Here is a 23,356-nt window from a genome sequence, read left to right as displayed (position 1 = left end):
GAGGTTTATGCATGTGAAAACTAAACCCAAAATATTATAGAACTAACACATTATAATGGCACCACAAAATTGCTGGCATAGATTTTTCATGCATTATGAAAGTGCCCAGTAAAACAAAATGAAAAAAGAAAGTATTTAAAAAGTTGTGCAAATATTCCCTTAGAATATACATATATTCACCTAGTAGTATTGAAATAGGCAGACAAAAATGGAGTTAGGACATGATAATGATTCAATAATATGAAAAATAATAAAAATAGCAATAATAATCACATATAGGAATTCTGAACGTGACATTGTAGATTATGAGATTCCTGACGTGTTTTAATCGATCATTTATAAATTTAATTATTTCATCTGAAGATTTAGTTCAGTAAGTCAGCTGAGGTGCTTTACCTTGTCAAAAATGATATTTTGGTAACTGATCAATTATTTAAACTCTTCCATTAAGTAAAATTACTTTAGCAAATAAGCAGTTAAAAATAATCAACATTTTCTATTTTTGTTATCAATTATGAAATTGACAAGGAGTTGCAGTAGCAAAATTGTTTTCTACAATGTTTCTTTAAAATGTCTATAGAACCTAATGATGAGATTCTGGGTAACTTTAAATTTATTTTCTTTTGTTAATCATATATATGTTTTAAATTTTCTTCAATAACTTTTTCCTCTACTCAACAATTTAAAATTAGCAATCAAACATAAATAAAGTCAAATGCTCTGTTAAGATCTAGTTGAAACCAAACCCACCATTATTTAGGGCAATCTAGGCCTACACTGCAATATATGTTTGTATTATGGTATGTATATTTTAAGTGTACATTTAAATTGGGGGCTAATTTTCCCACTAATTTTGACCTACAACATAGTTAGAAGTAGTCTTTTTTAAAGCAACATTTGATTCCTAATTAGAATAATATTTGTTATTTAGAAGCTAGTGGAAGCAAAATATACAAAAGTAGGTACCGTTTCAGTCCTTGAAAAACATTATTAATATCTTAAATGCTGGTATAACACATCATTCTTTGCATATTACATATTATATCTTGTGTAATATGTATTTCTTTTAAAATACAGGGTCATGGTGTGCAAATATTTTGCACTATGTACTTTTATTTTAGCAACATATTGTAAGCATATGTCAAGCATGTGACTATAACATGTAGTATTTTTAAAATCTAATCTATTGTTTACCTCAGATTTTATGCCAAAATGATATCAAGTAGGTTTTCATCATTGAGCCAGTTGAATAAATCTATATGTACAAAAGTAAGTTCTAGCTTGTTTCATCAGTGATCTCAGAACACTCAAATGGGCACTGTTTGGAAGCATCTGTAAGCAAGATGGAATACTCATAAGAGAGAAGATACTTCTAGGTGTGTTGGTGAAAGTTATTATCACTGACTATAAGCTACTAAGAGGAAGTTTCACTAACATAATTTTACCATAGGGAGATCAATTAGGAACAAGCACACAGACATAATTTATTAAGTATATTAGTTGGTAGACCATCTCCAAGAAACCTCCAAGCAATAGCTCCTCAGATTAACCAAGTTAATTTGGCATAAGATTTAATTGCTAATAGCCATTGATATAGTGGGGAAATCACCTTTGTAGAATAATTCCTGGATAGTAAAGCAAGCCATTTCTTTCAGGAGACTTTGATTCAAAGACAACTTCAAACAAAGAAGTGATCCCAATATTTTTCCAACTACTAAAATAAATGATCAAAAAGAATAGCATTCAAGTTCATAGCTAACAGCCTGATAAATAAACTAATGATAAAAGAAACCAATTTAGTTTTCACTAGCTCTTATTACAGTATTAAAATTCAAAATAAAGAAGGATTTCATTGCTTGGAAAAAATTTTTTATCATTCTAATTTTTACATGATGGATGAATAAATTATCATGCATTATTTGTTCATAGCCTTCACTAATGAAAGAAAAAAGATCAAAACAAATCAGACACTACAGTTCAATGATTCTAAAGATAAAATATTCCTTATCCTATCTCTTAGAATGCATTTTCTTAAAAAAACAGATTTATAATGTTTACAACAAAAACTGAGAAATAGATATTTAAGCATTATAATGATTTCTTAGATTGTGTGTGGGTGGGAGGAGGGAGGAAGGAAACAAATAGACTTAACAAAACCAGAAACTTAGATTTATTTATTTTTCTAATATGATTGTTTTTGGAGAAGGTTTCATAAGAATACCTGCAAAATACTGAGGGACAGCTGAATTTTGCAAATTTAGTCCTACATTTAATGATATTCAGATGCACTTCCATTGACAAAGATATGGAAAATAAAACACAGGTAAAAGCCATTGTTTCTTGAATTATGCAAAAATATAAATTCTTGACTTTTCATAAAAGAAATTCTGTAACAATTATAGTAGTATGTTCAGATAATAAGTGATATATTTAATTAAATAATCATTGCATTTGTGACTGCAATCATAGCTATGTTTATGGAATATCAGGTAGAATATTTGTAAGTTTCCTAATGCTCAGTACCTGTATGCTTTTACTTTCTTTTTTTCTTCATTCAGATACCTTGGCATTGTGCATTGCATAAGACATGCTTAAATAAGTAGCAGCATAAATCAAAGTAATTTTTTTCTTTTCAAGTTACACTAACATTGAATACGTTTTCAGCTTATAATGCTTACTTAAAAGCACATCGACTGTTTAGTACTTCATTTTATACCTGCAAGCTATCCTTTTATGTGATAAGCATTTCTTGGAAATGAACTTTTTTTTCCCTTAAAATAAAGTCACAGTCCAAATTTTTCCTTTCATTATATTAGGTTTATTTTATTCTGCTTTGTCCTAAACTTGCCAGTTGAGCTAGAGTAGATATAGAGCGAGCTGTTTTAAAACATTCTTGTAGCAATGTATTTATATAATTGGTGTTCATTTTTACTGTGTTGTAAATGTAATTATATTCTTAAAAGGTAATTTATATTTCTTAAAATGTTTGTTTTTCACATTTAAAATTTTTTACATCAGATATATTTATCCTGGTCTGTCATAAATGGGTACAATCAATGTCAAAGCTATAGAGGCTAAATGTTTCTTAGTAGAAGACTGAAACATCATTTGTTTGCATGATATTTATCCAGCTATGGAGCAGGAGGTGAAGCAGCTACAGATACAGACGTTTATGTTGTGGATAATAGAATAGGGTTGGTGTGAGTTGGGAAAATGGCAGAGGAATCTCCATGGGTTTTTTTTTAATTGTTTTGAAACCAGAAACTAAGGGCGGCCGGCAGGTGTCAATTACAACCTGGGAAGCTCATCCTCTTGTCATTCAGAGGTAGAAAGTGCTGCTGCCAGGAGCCCTGACTCAGGCATCAAGCCCAGTGGCTTTTGCTTCTGTTTCCCTGTCTTTTCTCTCTTCCCGTTATTGTCACAAGGACAGGTTTATTTCCAGCTTCTCAGGGGAAGCTGTTGTCCTCAAAATCAACTGTCAAGTAAAACTTGGTAGGACCTGGAAAAGTTGATACAGATAAACCTGATTTTACACACACACACACACACACACACACGGACACACACACACACGGACACGCACAAATATCCATTTTAATAAAGGCCGTGATTCAGAATTTGCAATTGCCTTATGCCATTTAAAACTGTCTTACATTGCTTTTACTTTCTGTTGCTGTTGTCATTATAGTTTTTCACTGATAAGAAAATAGGCTAAGCCCAGAAAAAAAAGTTAGACTAAACACCATTACAGATATGCTAGATTTAATGGCAACACTGAATCTAAAACCCAGGTCTCCTGACTCTTCAGTTCTTGAGTACTTTTCCATTACTTATTTCTTTATACTCAGTGTAAAACTTTATGAGAAAGGGAAACTTAAATTGTCTATTTATTTATGTGTATCTTACAGGGGCCTGAAAACCAGCCCACAGGTTTCAATAAGTAGTTTTATTGAAACAAACACACACCCTTTGTTTACATATAGTCTATGACTGCGGGAACATTTAACTCAACTACTGGATGCTATTGGCAGTTTAATGACCTAAAAAAGTTGAACGGCCATGTATAAATATAGAATTAATTTATATGTATAAGACAATGCTAAGTCTTTTAAAAACTGTATAGCATGACTAAGGAAACTTTAGGATTCATGTCCACGTGATGCTCATCTTTAGCCCAGCTAACTGTGGTTGAAAAGACACAACCTGTTCTTAACAAAATGGAGCTAGTAGACGGATCATTTCCAGAAGGCAAACTAAATGGACCCAACTTGCCTCCCATCCATGCGGTAGGGTAGCTACGGCTTTGCAGAAGCTCCCATCAGAATCCTCATGCTCAAGCAATGGTTTAATTCAGAGAAAGAGATTAACCGCTCACATAACTCTATGGAGTTATAAAGTAGAAATTGCTTACATTTGATGTTTAAGGCAGTGAAGAAGTTCAGAACCAATCCTTTTGAACAGTACTAAGAGATAAGGTACTTGATACAGATGGTCCATTTGCGTATTTAGCATCTTTAAAATATAACGGTAGAGGGAGATGCTTCCTGAAGGGTATGCAATGAGATTGAGGTTTGTGACTCAAAATCAAAAGGTAATCTTATAGATTCGATTATTCTTAAAACACATCCACCTTTCAGCTCCAGAAACAGCTGTCATTTTAGTCTGGTAGACACCTTCGATCACATTGCTTCATAGATTGCTTAGCTTTATTTATTTCTTTTCTATTCCTCTTTACTATTTTTTTCCCACAGTCAAAAGCCAGTACTAGTAGGTCACAGGACATTTGCACACAGGCTTTCTTCCAAAAGAAACCAAATATAAATAAAATTGGTTACAAAATTTGAAAATAAATTTAATGTACACTTGCAAACAAACCTGAAATTGGTAAATAAAGGCTTGTGTAATCTTGTTGGAGATATAGATGTCACCTAACCTCCCATGGAGTTTTCAGTAAAATGAGTTTGATTATTTGTACATTCCTTGGAAGATATTGTTTTCTTCATTAAATACATTCACTATTAATTTATGCTCAATACTTTTAAATAGAATTTAAAGTGATTAACAAAAGCAATTTTAAATAATTGGGGAGGAAAGCCTATATGCAAAAAAAAAATTTTTTTAAAGGAAAGAAAAGAATGAAGTTGCTAAATTTATATGCACGTTCTAAATCTCGGTTTCCTGGTAGATAGAAATAAGGCAAGGTAGTCTGTTCCATAACTCACATGCCCTCAGAGGAAATGACCTACAAAATCTTCAGAAAGAGTCTATGAATTTGGACCATGTAATTAAGGGTGTGTCGAGAATGCAGGCTAGAGGGCTGATAGTGCAGACTGACCAATAATGACAGCATTGAATACCTCTAGACCTTGTTATATATAATAAGTGATGTTCTGATAAAATAGTTCTTAATTCATAAACTACAAAAAATGTGTATTTTTTTAAACAAATCCAATTTTAAAGCAAAGGATTACTTGCAAATGATATTTTAAAAAGCCTTTGCTGCAGTTTTCTGGTTGAAGAAAAGCATCCTTTATCCAAAGAGAGAAATGAGCCCCCCTGAGGAGTCTGTGGAGTCTGGGTTTCCAGGTGATGCCTGCTTATTTAACTGTGGGGCAGCTCCCCCTTTATATGGTTTTATAGTCCTTACACATTATTACAGGGAAGAGGGGATTCCTCTGCTTTAAAAAGAATTATAAAACCACTGCCCTCCTTTAGCTCCTGGATTTTCACATTGCACAGCAGTAATTGTTCTGAGTAAGGGAAACTTAGAGAGATACTAGGTCAGAGTCTCCAACACTGCTTAGCCTGACCTGCTTATTTGAACAGGGGAGAGAATAATTTATCACAGCCAAGAGAAAGGGTTCCTTAAAAGTGACTTCCTTATTTCACCACACAACCTTCTGATTATTTTTGTTTTCTAAGTGAACTTGCCTGTAAAGCAGGGCCATGTCCTGGCCCACAGAATGGTGCATTTACCGCTCCTGTCTGATCCTTGTATTGATCATTTGATGCTATCTATGATCTATGAGGGATTCCAAGAGGACAAAAACAGAGTTCTTCCCCTTAAAATTTGACTATCTAAATTAATAAACACATTTTTTAGAATATTTCAATCTTGTACCACTGGTTTCATTTGAGTTGAGTAATAGGTCTAGAATAACTATCCTTAAAGTTCTCTCTGCTCTCTGCCTACCCAGGTCAAAACAAAAATGAAATTAAGTATAGTAAAAATAATAATATTGAACATTTTATAAACTTAGAGAACCCCACATTAGAATTGCAGTCTTTCATGTAGCCACAAGGTGGGCAAATAGTACAGATCAGTTCTGGTTCTTCCAAGAATGACAGCATTTAAAGTTTGCTACTGGAGAGTATATGCCTTTATCAGGTGTCCTATTTTTACAGATAAAAATATAAGAAAGAAGGAAGGTAAATGATTTACTTAAGGTTACACAATTAGTTGATGTCAGTGGCAAAATCCAATTTCCACCACCATCTCCTCCCATAGTGAAAATGGAGATGAAAAGTAATTAGCAAATGTGGTTATTAATCTGGTCAAAAACAGCTACCATCTTTTAAGTGTATCTCTTAATGGTTAAATCAATACTCTGTAAGAGCAGTAGATTTCAAAGAAGAACTTGCTTAGCTAACTGTGAATCTCCCATTTCCTGCTGCTCATTAAATTGGGGTTATCTCCAACCCTCTTAGCAGCAAAGTCTTAGCACCACCTGGAATTCATAAATAGGTAAGTATTAACTGAGATCTGTAATATTCTCAACCTTTCTAAATCTGATTTTTTTAATATATTTTATTGATTTTTTACAGAGAATAAGGGAGAGGGATAGAGAGTTAGAAACATCAATGAGACAAATCGATCAGCTGCCTCCTCCACAGGGGATGTGCCTGCAACCAAGGTACATGCCCTTGACCGGAATCGAACCTGGGACCCTTCAGTCCGCAGGCCGACACTCTATCCACTGAGCCAAACCGGTTCGGCTAAATCTGATTTTTTAACTAAAAATTGAAAAATAATATTTCTGTGGCTTTAATAATAGATTATAGTAAGAATCAAGTGTAAAATTACATACAAGTTAAAACTCCCTACAAAACACAAAGAGTGATTGTCTTTAAAATAGAAACAATGCTATGAACTTTTTAAAAAAATCTTTAAAATATCGCTCACTATTTTACTCTGCTTGGGCTGCTATAACAAAATACCGTGGACTGGGTCGCTTAGTCCACAGATGTTTATTGGCCATAGTTTTGGAAACTGACAAGTCCAAGATCAGATTTCTGGCAGGTTTGGTTTTTGGTGAGGGCTCTCATCCTGGCTTGCAGACAGCTGGCTTCTTTTTGTATACTCACATGGTGGAGAGAAAGAACTCCAATGTCTCTTTCTCTTCTTATAGGGGCACTAATTCCATCACGGGGGCTCCAGCCTCATGAGCTCATTTAATCCCATTTACCTCACAAAGGGCCCACTCCCTCATGGCATCACATTAGGGGTTAGCACTTCAACATATGAACAGTTGGTCCATAACACTCACATTAATGCTGGGAGAAAAATATTACTACCAATGAGACATGTTTTGATATCCCCAAAGAAAGAAGAAATCTGAAAAGGAATTCAGATTACTAATGGCTTGAGTGACTATGATTTTGCCATTCAAATCTCCCCAAGAGGACAAATGATTCTCAAGCTCAAAATGTCAGTAGTTAAGCACCTTTTTTAAAAGTACCAATTCCATGTGTTTGTAAATGTCTGAGAATATGAGATCTCAAAGGTACTGTAAAGATTAGCTAAAGATTGAGACCACCAGAAGCTGAATCTTTTAGCAGAATCCTGATTATGAGTGGATCATGCCCCAAATTAATGGTCCTTCCTCTATATCAGTATTCCTAGGTAGAGGTACAGTGTTTGATAGGGTTGTTCTTCCGCCATGACTTATACAGAGGGTATGTAACATTTCCCATCATTCTGATCAATCTGCAAATCATGACAAGGAGCAGATTTTCTACCCCCTTCATTCAGACGTGGGGATGCTAAAATTTTAAATCGCTAGCCGAAGGTCACGTAGCTGGGAGTCAGGATAAAGCAAGGGAAAGTATGCAGGCGTTGGGTAGGTTAATCTGGGATGGAACACTTCTCTATCACATTTTAACTCTATGACCTTGGGACAAGTAGTTTTGGTTTTCTGGGCCTTCAGTTCCATATGTGTAAAATGATAATACTGTAAAGATGAAGTAAGTTAACAGATAAAGTGCCTGGAACATAACAAGCATTTCCCAGCCCCCAGCTTCTTTCTTGGTAGCAAATCAAGGACGAGCGACCACAATGCTTAGCTCCCCTCCCGGTCCAGCGCACTCTTCATTACACTTCATGTTGCATAGATAGTGTTGTTGTGAACTGAGAATATTAAGTGCATTTTTAAAAGCCTTGTCTTCCAAAATCAATCTCTTCACATTTTTAATAATGCAAGAAAGGAGCTTGAAGTTGGCCCACAGAGATTTTTACGAACCAAAGGGTTATTTTTAATTGGGTTTTGTGCCTGTTGTTATGGAAATCGTTGTTTCATAGATTAAGCATTATGACTTTACTGCAAGATCAAGCCCAGAATGGGGTATAATGATGATATCACCCTTATGCTGCTTTTTCTTGACAAAACACCTTTAAAATTAAGAGAAGGGGAGTGAAGCTGCTTCAAAAGCACATAGTTCTAAAGGGAAAAAAAAGATCTCCCCTGTAAAAATAGCTTTAAAATGATGTATTCTCTTTTCAAAGATCAAAACTAAGAATGACCCTCGCTGCCAGTAGGATGCTAAGATTCTGCAGAGTTATTGAACATTCCTTTTTTCACCATTAAAACTAAAAAGAGTTCCTTTAATGCTGGAACTTGCTTTCAACATTTGGTCTCAAAGCATTTTTGCAGTTGCTGAGCTAACAGGCTTCCTTTAGCTATTTCGTGATAAATCTCCCTAACACTCTTCTATCTAGACAAGCTTTTATTCATGTATCCGGATGAATTTAACTTTTCTAAAGAAACAACAAGAGATTGTTTCTAATCTTCATGATGTCCCTGTGTAGACATGAGGCAGTTTGTCATGCAAAATTTAACTTAGATAACTGGCTCATTTTAAGCTCCAGTGAAACCCAACCAAGGAATACAGAACTTGTATCATCAGTGACATCCTAAGAGAGAAATCAGAGAGCTGGGTGGATAGTCTGCAGTACTAAAAGCAAACAATGAATGATCTCTTGTCGGACTGACTACTGAGGTTTCTTCTTGGTGGTTCCCATATTTATTTTTTTCCTCTTTTGTTCTCCTTTTCATTGGCATTTTAGTATGTCCTCCTGTGCTCCTTGGACATTAATTGGTTTTGTGGATAGAATTTAGTTGAAGAAATAGTGAAGCAAGTCCTGATCATGAATTAGATGAAAGTCATTAAACTTAATGATGTCATGCATTGCATTATTGAAATGTACTAGAAAATTTCATGACTTTTAAAACACTGAAATCCATCACCAAATAGTGTGGATCTTTAAAAACTTTTCATCATTTTTCTCAGTGAATCATAATGTCAGATTGGTAGAAATGCTTATTTTCCTATGAAATCTTTCCAGTTATACTAAAAGCTATTTTCCCTTGATTTGTGTGTGTTGAAGAGGGATATTTGTCTAACTTTGTCATTTCAATAATTTCCACAAAACAACTTTCTGAGATAATCTGTTTGTTCTCAGCTTATTTAAATTCCATTTATCTATGGAATTTAAACTTCTATAGATTCACTGGCAGTTACTTTCTTGGTTACACTTCTTGTCCTCTTTCTTTTAGTTTTTACCTGGGAATCCGTGTCCTCTACTGCTGTTTAATATCACTTTTTATTCCTTCCCACTCAATATGTGGCCATTTTTGGGGGGTTGTGACTTCTGTTTTCTTCATTTTTCTAAGAGGCCATACTTTTACCTACACTCATCTTCTGTGCCTCCACTAGTTTTAGTTTTTAGACACAATACATTTAAGAACTTGGTGAACATAGGAAGTACATGTGGTCAGAGTAAAGAGAGCCCTCACTCAGTATAGTACCCTGAGCAATCTCCTCTAATCCAGCCTGTGGCCACTCCCTGAAAATGCTTAGCTAATGACCTCTGGCCAGGTCTCTCCCCAAGGTCAGAGGTTACATGACTGCTAGCTACTACATTAGCAAGAATGTGATAACTGCAAAAATCAGAGAACTTCTTAGAAAAGTAAAGGTGTGTGTACATGTGGGAGGCTTCCCAATGCTGTATTGACTGTGCCCATTTATGACAACAGGTTCATTCGCTTGTCTTAGATCAATGCATAGTGTGTTGAAGATTCTTCTTAAAGTGTCACACCAGAATGTCTGCTAACTTGTCATTTTCCTTGCTTGCTATGACTCTAATGGGCTTGAAAATTGATCCAGCCAGTCTCTTCTCTCTTGCTCTCTCTCCTCTCTCTCCTATCTCTCGCATTTCTTTTTCTCTTATCTCTCCTCCCTCTCCCTTCCTTTCCCCTTTCTTTGTCTCTTTCTCTCACTCTCTGTGAGGTTCATTTGTTTGACTGATGCTGAGTGTCCATAATGACTGTTTGGCATATTCTACAGGCAAAGGTCCCGAAACCCTTTTTGCTGGCTATAACCTCAATGATAATGAATGGCACACAGTGCGTGTGGTTCGTCGAGGAAAAAGTTTAAAGTTAACGGTGGATGACCAACAGGCCATGACAGGTAAACCCCACTGTCCCCATCACCCTCTCTTTTACTGAAGCTTTAGACTTTCCCATTTCTTGCAGGTGACTTTGAAAACCAGGTGCACAACTCGAAGCTGATACACATAGTTCAATTTTGTGTGTGTGTGTGGTTTGTCTTTGGTTTTCTTTCTGTTTTAAAAGATTATTATATGTATTGGGGTGAAATTGATTAATAAGATGATATAGGTGCCAAGTATACATTTCTATGATACATAATCTATATATTGCACTGTGTGCCCACCACCCCACATCAAATCATCTTCCGTCACCATATGTTTGACCCCTTTGACCTCTTGCTACCCTCCCCGCCATCCCTCTGGTAACCACCATACTGTTGTCTGTATCTGAGTTTTTGCTTGTTTGTTGATTTGTTGCTTTCTGTTTTATATCCCACTCATGTGGTTCTTAGCTTTTTTACTGACTTATTTCTTGTAGCATGGCTTTCTTGTTTTAATCCTTCAAATTTAAGTTAAATATCAACTCAGGTATTTCCCCCCATATATTTACCAACACAGCAGCCTGTGCAACAAATTCCTAACATTTCTCTGAGTGCTGTCATTATATATTTAATTATTTCCTCACCTCATTTTGCCTGCTTTCTCCCGAAAGACTGTGAGTTTTGTGAAAATGGGACCCATGTCTGCTCCTCCTACCGCTCTCTTTTTCATCACCTGACACATGCACATACCACATACGCAGTCACTATAAGTAAACCAACAAGTTCAGTGTAAGGCTGGCGGGTTGTTTTGCTCTGCAGCAGAAATTAGCCTAGCTCTGAGCAAGGCTGAATCTCAAGAAGCTGATCTTGCTATCAGTTTAGGTACAAAAGATTTTATTTAGATATTGAGATTTTTATGTAAACACACCATCCAGTTGGGTGTTTTTTTCTATAGGAAATTGTCATCTATCTGCTATACCCAGACACTTTGATCAGAGGCATTCTGCTCATTTTAAATTACTCTTCCCACTAACTCTCTGGAAAAGACTGGATTTTTAAATGGTTGGAGCCTTAAAAAATTTTCTCCTTTAATGTCCTTAATTTTTTTTCTTAATGTATGTGGATAAGAGTAGAGGTGGCTACATTATGTATAGATGATTAAACACTGAAATAAATTCTGAGGAAAAATAGAGTTTTTAAAAGGCAGCCGTTAATGTTTTCTTAGTCAGTGGATAATGGCTTTGAGGCGCTAATTCTCTCCCTGGAGCAGGCGTAGCCACCATTACTGTCAATGCAATTTATATCTGCTTATTAAACAAAGAATAGGCTCTTGAACAAGGGCCATAATGATTTTCCTTGTAATTGGGCCATGGTGGCTCCACCACTGTTTTTGTTATTTATGCTCTGCATACATATCCTATTCCTTTGAAAAGAAAACAGACATTAGGTGCTATTTTTATCACTGAACTTCTCAGTCATCCTAAACAAAATGTGTTTCACTATTTCAGAGCTGCCAAGAACTTGACAATTTGGGGATAATATTTAATTTCAAGCATTAGGAATATTTTTTTCTGGATATTTCTTTCCTATCATTTGGCTTGTTAATGGAATTTTTAAGAAGAAATATGACAATTTTAGGATTGGGGTGGATTCACTGATTTAAAACTCAGATTTTAATATCATGAAAAAAATAAAAATCAATACAAGCCCAAGTGATTTTAAAGCTTTTTATGTTTTTCATTCGGTATGGCTTGTTAATTCAATGTTACTGGTATCTCTAGAGCTTTATATCTGACAATTATTAAAGGCTCATTTGATTTGCCACCAAAGAGAGAGTTTTCCATAGAGCAGTGTGGAGGTCATTGAACAAGAAGAACTGAAGAAGGAGAGAGAAATGATACCATACAAGAAACCAGAATTGCTAAGAATTTAATCGTATTTTTGCATCAGATAAACAAGCAGGAGACATAGTGGGGAGGAAGGAGGAGGACTGACAACTATATACAGTGGTATTTTCAGCTTTAAAAAAAAGTTTGCAGAGAGGGGATTTGAACAAACCAATGACTGATAAGAAAACACACCCAGGGTGACAGGACAGTTGTTACCAGGATCAAGGACTAGTAATCAGGTGTAAAAATTAAGTAGAGTCAAGTTCAGATTAGGGGCAAGATTTTTACACCAATAAGTTTATAAGCATCAATTAAGTATGTAGACAATTTTTTTTGCACAACAAAGAGTTTGCCTTTTATATTTTACTTACAGGCATTTCCTTAAAATGCCACCTAATATTTTACTGTCCTGACTAAAGACATGGAAATCTGTCCAGCTGGTTGAAGGAGACCCACATAGGTGGTCATTCAATCTTTATTACACCTGGGGGAAGGTCTAGTGAATTTTCTCAGGGTTTGATACTGGGATTGGCTCTAACTAATTATTTATTAATATCATGGATGATGGGATAGTGTAAGCTTAATAAATTTTCCAATTATGCCGAATTGAATAGTGAAGTTAGTAACGGGAAGAACTTGATTGCAATTGTAATGACCTTTTTGATTTTCAGAAGAATGCAAATGTCAGTTTAATTAAACAACAACAAGATGCTGGGAGTGAGTCACTAGCAAAGATAAGGTACTTTATATTGTATCTTTAAAAAACCAAGCTTACATCTTTTTTTTATGTAATTTATCTTCAACCCTAAAGGTAGGTGCGATTATCACTCTGGAGGTAAAGTGATACTAGGTTGGCTCTCAAAGGGGTTTACAGAGAAATTTGGCAGGACAAAGAGGGATGGGGGATGAATTGAAGAATGAATCACCATATAAATATGCAACCAAGCTTCATACTCAAGTGTTTAGAGATTATAACTTTGGTAATGTGGACTGCTTTTACTGGTATTCTCAAAATTGGACATACCTTGAATTTGTGCTCAATTTAGTTTTCCAAAACATAAGTGCAAGGAAAATGGCATAGATTATGGAAATTATTCAGCACAGAAAAAGGAAGGTGAAAATGATATACTTCAAACACATTTTCATGGTTCATTATTGGAAACATAGTCAGTAGCTTTTCATTATTTTAATTGGTGATAGGAAAATATACAGTCACATTGTTTTCTTTTTAAGAACATTTCTTATACAGAAAAACATCACTATGAAGCTGGAATACATCACTTTCTACTGGGTTGATTTAAGACAATCATTGTCTCTAACCCCTTTCCGTCTTCTTTCTTTCCTTCCTTCTTTCCTCCTTCCTTCACTCCTTCCTTCTTTCTTCCTTTCCTTCCTTCCTCTCTTCATCTCTTCTTTCCCTCCCTAGCTTTCTCCCTTACTCCCTTTTCTTTTCTCTCTCTCCCTTCCTAACTTTCTTTCTCCCTTTCTCCATTACTCACTTCCTTTTTTTCTTCTACTTTTAAAATATATATATATATATTTTTATTGATTTCAGAGAGAGGAAAGGAGGGGGAGAGAGGTAGAAACATCAATAATGAGAATCATTGATATGCTGCCTCCTGCACACCCCGTTCTGGCCCGCAACCCAGGCATGTGCCCTGAACTGTAACCTCCTGGTTCATAGGTTGATGCTCAACCACTGAGCCATGGGCTCTTCTACTTTTTAAAACTCTGTAACTTTGTCTAATGAGGACAATTTTTATTAAGGCTAAAATTTGAACAGAGAGAAACCTGATCTAAGAAAGTTGTATTATGTGTTTCAGCCTTGCCCTTTAACATCACTTCTGTGATTTTACTATATATAATTGAATATCAAAGAGGTATTTGGATTCTTGTATCTTAAAATATGATGTTGTTATAAATTGAAAGTGCCTTCCAGATATGGAAAATAATAATGCATGATTCTCCCATGTAGGTCAAATGGCGGGTGATCATACCAGACTAGAGTTTCATAACATAGAGACTGGCATCATCACTGAACGGCGGTATCTGTCTTCTGTCCCCTCCAACTTCATTGGACACCTTCAGAGCCTGACATTTAATGGAATGGCATACATTGACTTGTGTAAAAATGGTGACATAGATTACTGTGAGCTCAATGCCAGGTTTGGCTTCCGGAATATCATAGCAGACCCTGTTACCTTCAAGACCAAATCAAGCTATGTTGCCTTAGCTACATTGCAAGCCTACACTTCTATGCATCTTTTTTTCCAGTTCAAGACAACATCCCTAGATGGACTAATTCTATATAACAGTGGGGATGGAAATGACTTCATTGTGGTTGAATTAGTTAAAGGGTGAGTATATGACAGTCCAATGACAAATGAAACTTTGGGGAAATGGGCCTCCATTTCCAAAAATATACATTCAGCAAAATGTATTGGCTTACAAGGCAATGGGCAGGGGTATACAAATAATATATTCATTTAAATTATGTAAGTATCTTATAAATTAATAGGGGTATTGTGTAGTCTTTTACACCTACATTTCCATATGTGAGATATTATATGAGATATAAATAACATCAGGTTCTAATTTATGCTATGCATTCCATGAATCTTACACTTCCAACGTGGATTGCCTTACTATCACTAAGCACACTATAATTCTACAAAATAATTCCTACAAATTTGTAGGCTAATTTTTGCTACGTTAAATAGATAATTCAAGTAATCAGACTTCTTCAATTTTACAAAATCCCATTTAACTCAAGCTGAATTCTATGTCCAAGTTCCTTGAAGAATTTAGAAAGATTTTTGTGAAATTTCCTTGAAAGTGTGATAAAAGTTTTATGTAATTTAATTAATATGGGTATTCATTCATTCAGTGACTATTATTGCATATTTACAATGGGCTAGATAATGTGCCAGGAAATATATATATATATACTCTTGCTACCCCATGCATATCTCAGATTCCACCAACCCCAAGGCACGCATATACAAGTACTCAATCCTAGGGGTTGTAGGTGAACACATAGATAGAAAAGAAGCACTGTGAAAATTTTCTAAGATGATCGTGCGCAAAGGCTTAGTGTTTAGGGAAAATATGAAACATATGAGGCAGGGAGTGGATAGTAGAGCTGAGACTTGAAGGATGAGTCCACATTTCCATAGAGAAGCCGGCATTCAAGGTGGAGGGGAAAGCAGTGCAAGAAGCTGAGAAGAATTACCAGTTCATTGTGGTTAGCCAAGGCTTGAGGGAGGGGTGAAAGAGGGAATGATATATACTTTCCAAAATCATTTGGTCTGGCCCTGCCAAGGCATTAGGGGTGAGGCAATTCAATGTTTGACCAAATATAGCAGGCTAATTTTTAACTTGATAATTTTGTATGGCCCATGAGTGATGCTATAAATATCCAAATGGCCCTTGGCCAAAATAAAAGCTTCCCAAACCCTGGTATAGTCCCTAATTTAAAAATATATATATATATTTTCATTATTCTTTATAGTGAAGACAATAAAGAATCTGCCTTACTGATGCAGAATAGTGTTTCCTTCTCATTAGCTGAGTTTTTATACAAGTCACTCACATGACTTCTAGGAAGGACAGAGGCACCTGAAAGAAAAATTCTCCTCTTGTAGTATCGAGTTTGACTCCATAAAAAAGTTCAAAAAGTGATGGCATTTTCCCACTGTCCTTTCTCCCCCCAGGTACTTACATTACGTGTTTGACTTGGGAAATGGTGCTAACCTCATCAAAGGGAGTTCAAATAAACCTCTCAATGACAATCAGTGGCACAACGTGATGATATCAAGGGACACCAGCAATCTCCACACTGTAAAGATTGACACGAAAATCACAACGCAGATCACCGCCGGAGCCAGGAACTTGGACCTCAAGAGTAAGTGCACCGGGTCAGAGCAGCGGACATGAAACGCATGGTCGCCACTCACCTGGCAGAGCTTGGGTGTGTGTGTGTATGTGTGTGTGTGTGTGTGTGTGTGTGTGTGTGTGTGTGTACCTTCTGCAAATACTAACCAGAATTTCATTTCCTGCATATAATTAATAATACAACACACAAGCTTCTGTTCCCTCTTTAATGTGGCAGATACATGCATTTTTAATAGCAGCTCAAAACATGCAACACCTAAGAATGCATGCATGATTAAATTTTAAAGGGTGAGAGAAATGTATTTGTTTCCATATTATAAAGAAAAATAGGCATTTGCAAGTTTCTGTTTGCAATCAATGTGGAGTCAAGATAAACAGATACCTAAGGAGTTTCTTCAAGAGTTTATTTGTTTTCTTTCCCTGGTGAGATGTCCTAAATACGTACAGCCCCTCTGACCAACCGGGGTCTGAGCCTGGCTTATGCCTTTGTGCCTCCCACAGTGAATCCTCCCACCACACATGCACCAGTGGGAATGTTCTTTTACTAGCTTCTAACAAAGTCTTAGCAGACATTTTCTTTCCTTATTGATACTTGATTTCTCCAAGTGACCAATATAAACATCTTGGAAAACCTGTCAATAACAGGGAAAAAAATAACACAAGTTTCTATCTCAGTGGGCTTTTGTGAATTACTAAAAACATATCTACTAGTATCAATCCCACCACATTTTTTATAATATGTTTTTATTGATTCCATGGAGAGGAAGAAAGAGGGAGAGAGAGATAGTAACATCAATGATGAGAATCATTGGTAGGCTGCCTCCTGCACACCTCTCCCTGTGGATCAAGCCTGAAACCTGGGCATGTGTCGTGGTTCATAGGTCGGTACCCAACCACTAAGCCATGCCGGACAGGTGATCCCGTCACATTTAACAGGACAAGCAGCATTGGACGAGGTATCATTAGCATTTTATTGAGCTGGGAATGACTTGCCCAGGGATAAAAATACTGGTACAATTGAGCAAAGACACGTTCCCAGTTTTTTGTTTTTTTAATTTTTTAAAAATATATTTTATTGTTTTTTTACAGAGAGGAAGGGAGATGCATAGAGAGCCAGAAACATCGATGAGAGAGAAACATCGATCAGCTGCCTCCTGCACAACCCCCACTGGGGATGTGCCCGCAACCAAGGCACATGCCTTTGACTGGAATCAAACCTGGGACCCTTCAGTCTGCAGGCTGATGCTCTATCCACTGAGCCAAACCGGTCAGGGCACATCCCCAGTTTTGACCCAGGCCCCTCTGTTGCTGCTTCTGCCCCGTCCTGGATGCATTCCATAGTCCTACAGGGACCCTCATGGTCACATTTTTTACTTGGCAAGAGGTGTTCGCTTGTACTGATGTGATCTTTCCCTTTGATTCAAAGAGAATATACATGGGGCAGTTAGGGAACTGGAAAGAGAAAACCCAACAGAAGTCTTTCTAGAGAATGATCCTCTTTCTAAATCAGATAAAAGAAGAAAGAAAAGTGTTTCACTTTCTGTAATTGCAGAACTTATTTATAATCACCCAACACCTAAAATAAGTGGTAACGGCTGTCTCCCTCTCTCAGAGTGGCCTCTTGTTAACTTCAAAGACATCTTGTTTGTGCCCACAGATCAAGTAGCTTAGCTCAAAAGGTGAAATGCAATTCAAAGGAAATGCTGCTTACCAGGCCAACCCTCTTTCTTGTCTCTGACTGAAGGGAATAGAGGGCATTTTCTGCCCCTGATTTTTTTGTGCCCCGATGTACACAGCAGGCTCAGGCGGTCATTGTGAAGGAAAGGGAGAGATCATGACACTGAGTGTGCTGGCCAAGCCAGCCACCAGCTCAAAGCCAAATGCTGTCCTGTTTGTGTAGGGAGGGACCTCAGGAAGCATGAGTGAGCCTCACTAGAAACTGGGCACTATGTCCGGGACTAAAACGGTTGGAAAAGAGCAGTTCAAGGTAGGTTGAAGCATGTGACCTGCACAGACCTGCCCATCGAGGGCACAGAGGAGCCATGCCAGGTAGTGGGTAATGTCTCATCAGACAAGTAGGGCACTGTCTCTGAGACACATCGTTTCTCCTTCCTGCCTACATGCCTACTGCCATTGGGGGGCTTATCATATAGGACCGTCTATATCAGTGGTTCTCAACCTTCCTAATGCCTCGACCCTTTAATACAGTTCCTCATGTTGTGGTGACCCCCAACTATAAAATTATTTTCGTTGCTACTTCATAACTGTAATTTTGCTACTGTTATGAATCATAATGTAAATACCTGATATGCGGGAGGTATTTTCAGGGGTCGCGACCCACAGGTTGAGAACCACTGGTATGAACTCTTCACTCAGCACTGAACAGCACTGTTGTCTTCCGTGCCAGTCATGAAGGATTCAGCCACTCCAATCTGTCTTGGACAGCTTTTATTTTATGCCTTTTTTTTTCTCCTAAGAGCTGTATTCTTATAGGGTTAAAAGAAACTCATCAGGTTTATTTTACACTCTCCTTAAAGTCACTTTAGTTCTTCTCAAAGTGCAGTCAACCAACTTAACCCCATCGGAGTCACGTGGAGGGATTTACTCAATGCAGATTCATGGGCCCCACCTCAGACAGACTAAGATTGATGCGCGCGGAACAGGTGTCGGTATTTTTAAAGAGCACTCACTAATCTAGACCCTGTGCTTTTCAAAGTCCGGAAAAATGCGGTATCTATGTTGAGGCCAAATTTAACTCACTTTTTAATTTTAGTAAAAATCCTGGCTTTGCCTTTTTTCCCCTAAGAATTTTACTTGCTTTGTTTTGTTTGACCAGTCCTGTGCTGAGATGATATGGGATGCCTGGGGATCATGAAAAGTGTTTTTATTTCTCATGTTACCATCCCTTAAAAAGACACTAGAGGGCGGCATAAGGCCACAAAACTTGCCATCTGGGATTCAGGAGGGGGAAACCTCAACAGGCTCCTTTTGTGCTAGGAAGCAGAATTTCTTTGTTTTCCCACCATCCCAGATCCCAGTTAGTCTTCTGATAATGCATGATTTCGCCTGTGGCTCTGTTTCATTATATGCATTGGACCTGACAGTAGAAATTTGAAAGCTAGGGAACATGTGTGCCAATCCCTACCTTGACTTTGAAGGAGATGGTCAGAAATGGGCAGCAGTCGAATGATCTTTCTCTGAAAAAGAGAATTCTGTGCAGGTGACCTTGTTCAAATTATGTTTCCTGACACTGCCGGGTCCTCAGGGGAGGTGTGTCTCTCCCTGCTGACACAGTTTTGCTTTCATCTTTATTTCCCAGCTGTTTGTGTTCTATTCCCTCTGGCTATTATGTACAAGCTGCAACATGCAATGAAAAGAGCAGCATAAATTTGCTCTCTGGAATGAATTTCTAGCACAGCTGTACATTCATTGTGGGGCTTTTGAGTCCTGCCCCCTTCAGAGAGATAAAGGGTCGGTGTAACGCCTCCTCATGTTCCTACTCTTGTTCCTATAGTTGGCAAGTGTGTATGTTTGTATGTGGTTGTATATAGGAAGGAGCTGATATTTATTGATTTCCTATGAAATGCTAAGGAGATTTAAATCAGGTTATTTTATTTAATCCTAGCCATTACCCAGGGACTTGAATCAAGGTCAGTCTTGTTCATTCGTGAATCTAGTTCAAGAACAAAGAGAGGGAGGAAAGATAGTCTTTGACCTCTGTCTTCCATGGGTATCTTTCTTTATAGCATTACTTGTTTATCCTTCAGCAAATTGAGGACAATTTACTTGATGGGGGACAAAAAAAAAAAAAGAAGAAAGAAAAGATTTCCAGGTGACTGGAATACAGTGTCTTCAGGTGTCCACTTAGGAAAACTACTTAAAAGTGAATATTTCATTTATAGGCCATGTGTAGGTCAGCCTAGGCTGAGCTTTGCCCTTTGTTCTTCTTCTCAGACCCCAAATTTCTTGCCCCTAAGGGCTTTGAGCAGCTCTCCCTCTGTCCCCTATCTTATCTCTTCCCTCTTCCCACCCAAACTAGGACTATTATCTATTCATTAACCTTCCTTTTATCCTCAACTCTACCTTTCCCTAATCAGAGATGGCCCAACCAGGGCTTTCCTTTCAAATGCATTCTACTTCTAAGCAAAGATTAGAAGGTAAAGGCAGGGGAGTATCTCTCTTCCAGGATGTAGCCTGTGTGGGGTTTTTTTTGTTTTGTTTTTGTTTTTACTTTTGTTTTTGTTTCCAAATTGAAGGCAAGAGCCTCCACCAGCAAAGGAGTTATGATTCCCTTCGTTGCGCTGGTCTGGAGCCAAACCTGCAATATCTCTGAGCTTTGGCTGTAGTATTCTTGTTCTTTCCAACTTGATCTCACACTTGTCTCCGTTAATCAGCTACCTACTCACTCAATCCTGAACATAACCCCTGTGCCCCCATTGTCTCCCCTTTACTGTTGCTATTTGATAAGTCATTGCTTTGGTACTTGAGCGATCCAGAGGACACCCAAGTCCTGGCCGTGTCTAAACATGCCCAAGCTTTGTTCATCCACATGCCATCCAATCGCTCATTTGCTCAAATAAGAAACTTTAAAAGAACAGTCTGACTTTGAGCTTAGCCTTAAAGCAGGAGGTGGCACTGAAAATGGAGGCAAGCTCCTGTTATCCTGTTGGTGAATTGATTGATTGATCTATTGATTTTTAGTTTGTAAGGGAAAGAGATTTACTCCCATTGCTTCAGGTAATGGGAGATTATTTTAAGGATCCATTAGGAAGAAAGACACATCCTTTTAGCTGCTGAGCCATGAGGTCACACAACAAATAAGAACTTTGTTCTAATAGTCATACTGGCATCTCAAGAACAACCCTCTTAGGTGCTCCCTTGGCATATCCCCCATACATCCTCCCACTGCTCTGCCCACTCCCACTGGGATCATTTCTCTCTCTTCTCTGCTTCCGGCTTCTTCTACCTTGCCTTCTTCCAACTCGTGGCTCCTACCTATGGCTTTTGTTCCTGTGTGTGTCCCCAGTTCTGCCGACTCTCTGCTTCGGCTCACGTTCAAATTCCCCAGAGTGAGTGGACCTGCCTGGAACACAGCTTCATGGGCTTTTGCCCTGTAGCAGTTGCTCAGGCTCACTTCCTCAGGCCAAACCGCTGTAAACAAAGAGGTAGATTTGCAAGATATAAAATGTGAACTGGAAAGATGATCTCTAGGGAAGGAGGCTGGGCTGGAAGGCTCCCCTTAGCTTCTCAGAGGGTAGCAGGGTGATTTGCCTATTTAGAAAGGCCCTCCATGTAGTCCCAGACAGTGAGGAGAGGAGGAATTAAGGGGTTTTGAGTAGGAGAGTGGAGTTTATGATGCACTTTAGAATCATTTCTTTGGCTTCCGTGTAGAGAATGGGCTGAGGCTGGTGAGGAAAGAGATCTCTTTGGAGGCAATCATCATGTATGGACCATAAAAGTAAGACTTGCCATTTTTGTTACTCCTTTTCCCGCACAAACATTGACAGACACTTAGAGATATGAAACTATTGTTTCCTGCCTTCTCCATTGAGTTTCCAGGCTTTGCAGGACTCAGTCTCAATCTATTTTCTTTACTGTAATTCCTTTGTCAGCTCATTTTAATCACTCTCACCCCACCCCCTATGAGATGTTATTTTCTTTCCATGCCCAGTTGTCTTGACCCATTTGTCTTGTCTTGGAAGTTCTTTCCTCTGCTTCCCCACAAACCCTGGATCAGCTTACACATCTGCAGCAGAGTTCAAGTTCCTTGTTCCCTACAAGCACTTTAAAAAAATTCTTTACCCTTTGTGATTGTTCTGGAATCTCTTCTACATTAGCCATAGTTTTCCATGTTTCGTTTTTTCAATTCCCTCCAAATCTGTTATTTGAAATTTCTCTTTCCACCTTTGATCACTGATCTTGAAGACAATCTGATATGACCCATTCCTTTCACAAACAAGAGGAATGTGCTCAGGCAGCTAGTTAGTGTTTTATATCTAGTCTTTGATTCCCAGTTCACCAATTTTTACAATAGACCAGGGAAAACAAGCTTTTTTTTGCTCACATTAACCTCAGTTAACTACTAGTGACAGCCTGGAGCAACATTCTGAAAAGAAATCTGAGACCTTCTATGGACTCACTGGAGAAGACTATTCCCATGGCCAGCCATAGGTGCAAGATGGAGACTGTAGGCCATCTACTGGCTTTTCATTTCTGGTGCAGGTTTGATGGCCCCGACCTTCCCATTCCTAGTTGTTTGGCTGTAGGTGATGGAGGTGTTTAAAGCCCTGATGCTGGTTTCTGCTCATCCACAACATTGGCTGAGCTCTGACAGCCTCAGGCCTTGGCTTGTGTGCTTACAAATAAGTAAGGGAGGTCATGCACCAGGAAAGATAGCTTTCCTCAGTCTTCCCACAGGGATGTGTAGGCTCCTGGAAACCTGAACCCATGGCTCAAATGCCTTTCAGATGTGGTACCAATTGACCATGGGGCAGGCAGTGATTAGATGAGCTGATCTCATAAAGCTGGTGGTATTTAGGGTGTGAAGAAGCAAGTGCCTGCAGGTGCTCAGAGCTGGGTTCTTAAGGGTCAGGTGACTTCTCGAGAGATCTCAGCCTCTTCATAGCTGGGTCTTCAGTGCTCGTCCCTCTTCAGGGACTGCCAAGGTGAAGCTGAGCCATCTTCCCAGAGGTTGAGCTTCTCTGGATGTCAGAGCCATCTGGGAAAGCAAGCTTGGCAAAGTCTCTCTCACTCCAGAACGTAAGTCTCATAGTTTGCTTGGTTCTCAGACCTTTTTTCTGAAGGGAGAATTAGACAAAGGTCTTTGGGGTACAAAAAGCATAAACCCATTCAGGCTAATTTAAGTA

The 23,356-nt window shown here is 37.9% G+C and overlaps 1 protein-coding gene across 3 annotated transcripts in view; it reads left to right on the top strand.

Annotated features, from left to right (window-relative positions):
- NRXN1 (neurexin 1) overlaps positions 1–23,356 on the top strand; it is a 944,853-nt gene that overhangs the window by 423,650 nt on the left and 497,847 nt on the right. For all 3 annotated transcript variants that reach the window (XM_005864821.2, XM_014538489.1, XM_014538488.1), the window contains 3 exons: positions 10,624–10,746; positions 14,572–14,953; positions 16,310–16,500. In XM_005864821.2, coding sequence (XP_005864883.1) covers positions 10,624–10,746; positions 14,572–14,953; positions 16,310–16,500 — 696 coding nt within the window. The remainder of the gene's footprint in view (positions 1–10,623; positions 10,747–14,571; positions 14,954–16,309; positions 16,501–23,356) is intronic.

Source organism: Myotis brandtii, unplaced genomic scaffold (assembly GCF_000412655.1).
Source record: "Myotis brandtii unplaced genomic scaffold, ASM41265v1 scaffold191, whole genome shotgun sequence".
NCBI lineage: Eukaryota > Metazoa > Chordata > Mammalia > Chiroptera > Vespertilionidae > Myotis > Myotis brandtii.
This window is presented reverse-complemented; position numbering and strand designations above follow the sequence as displayed.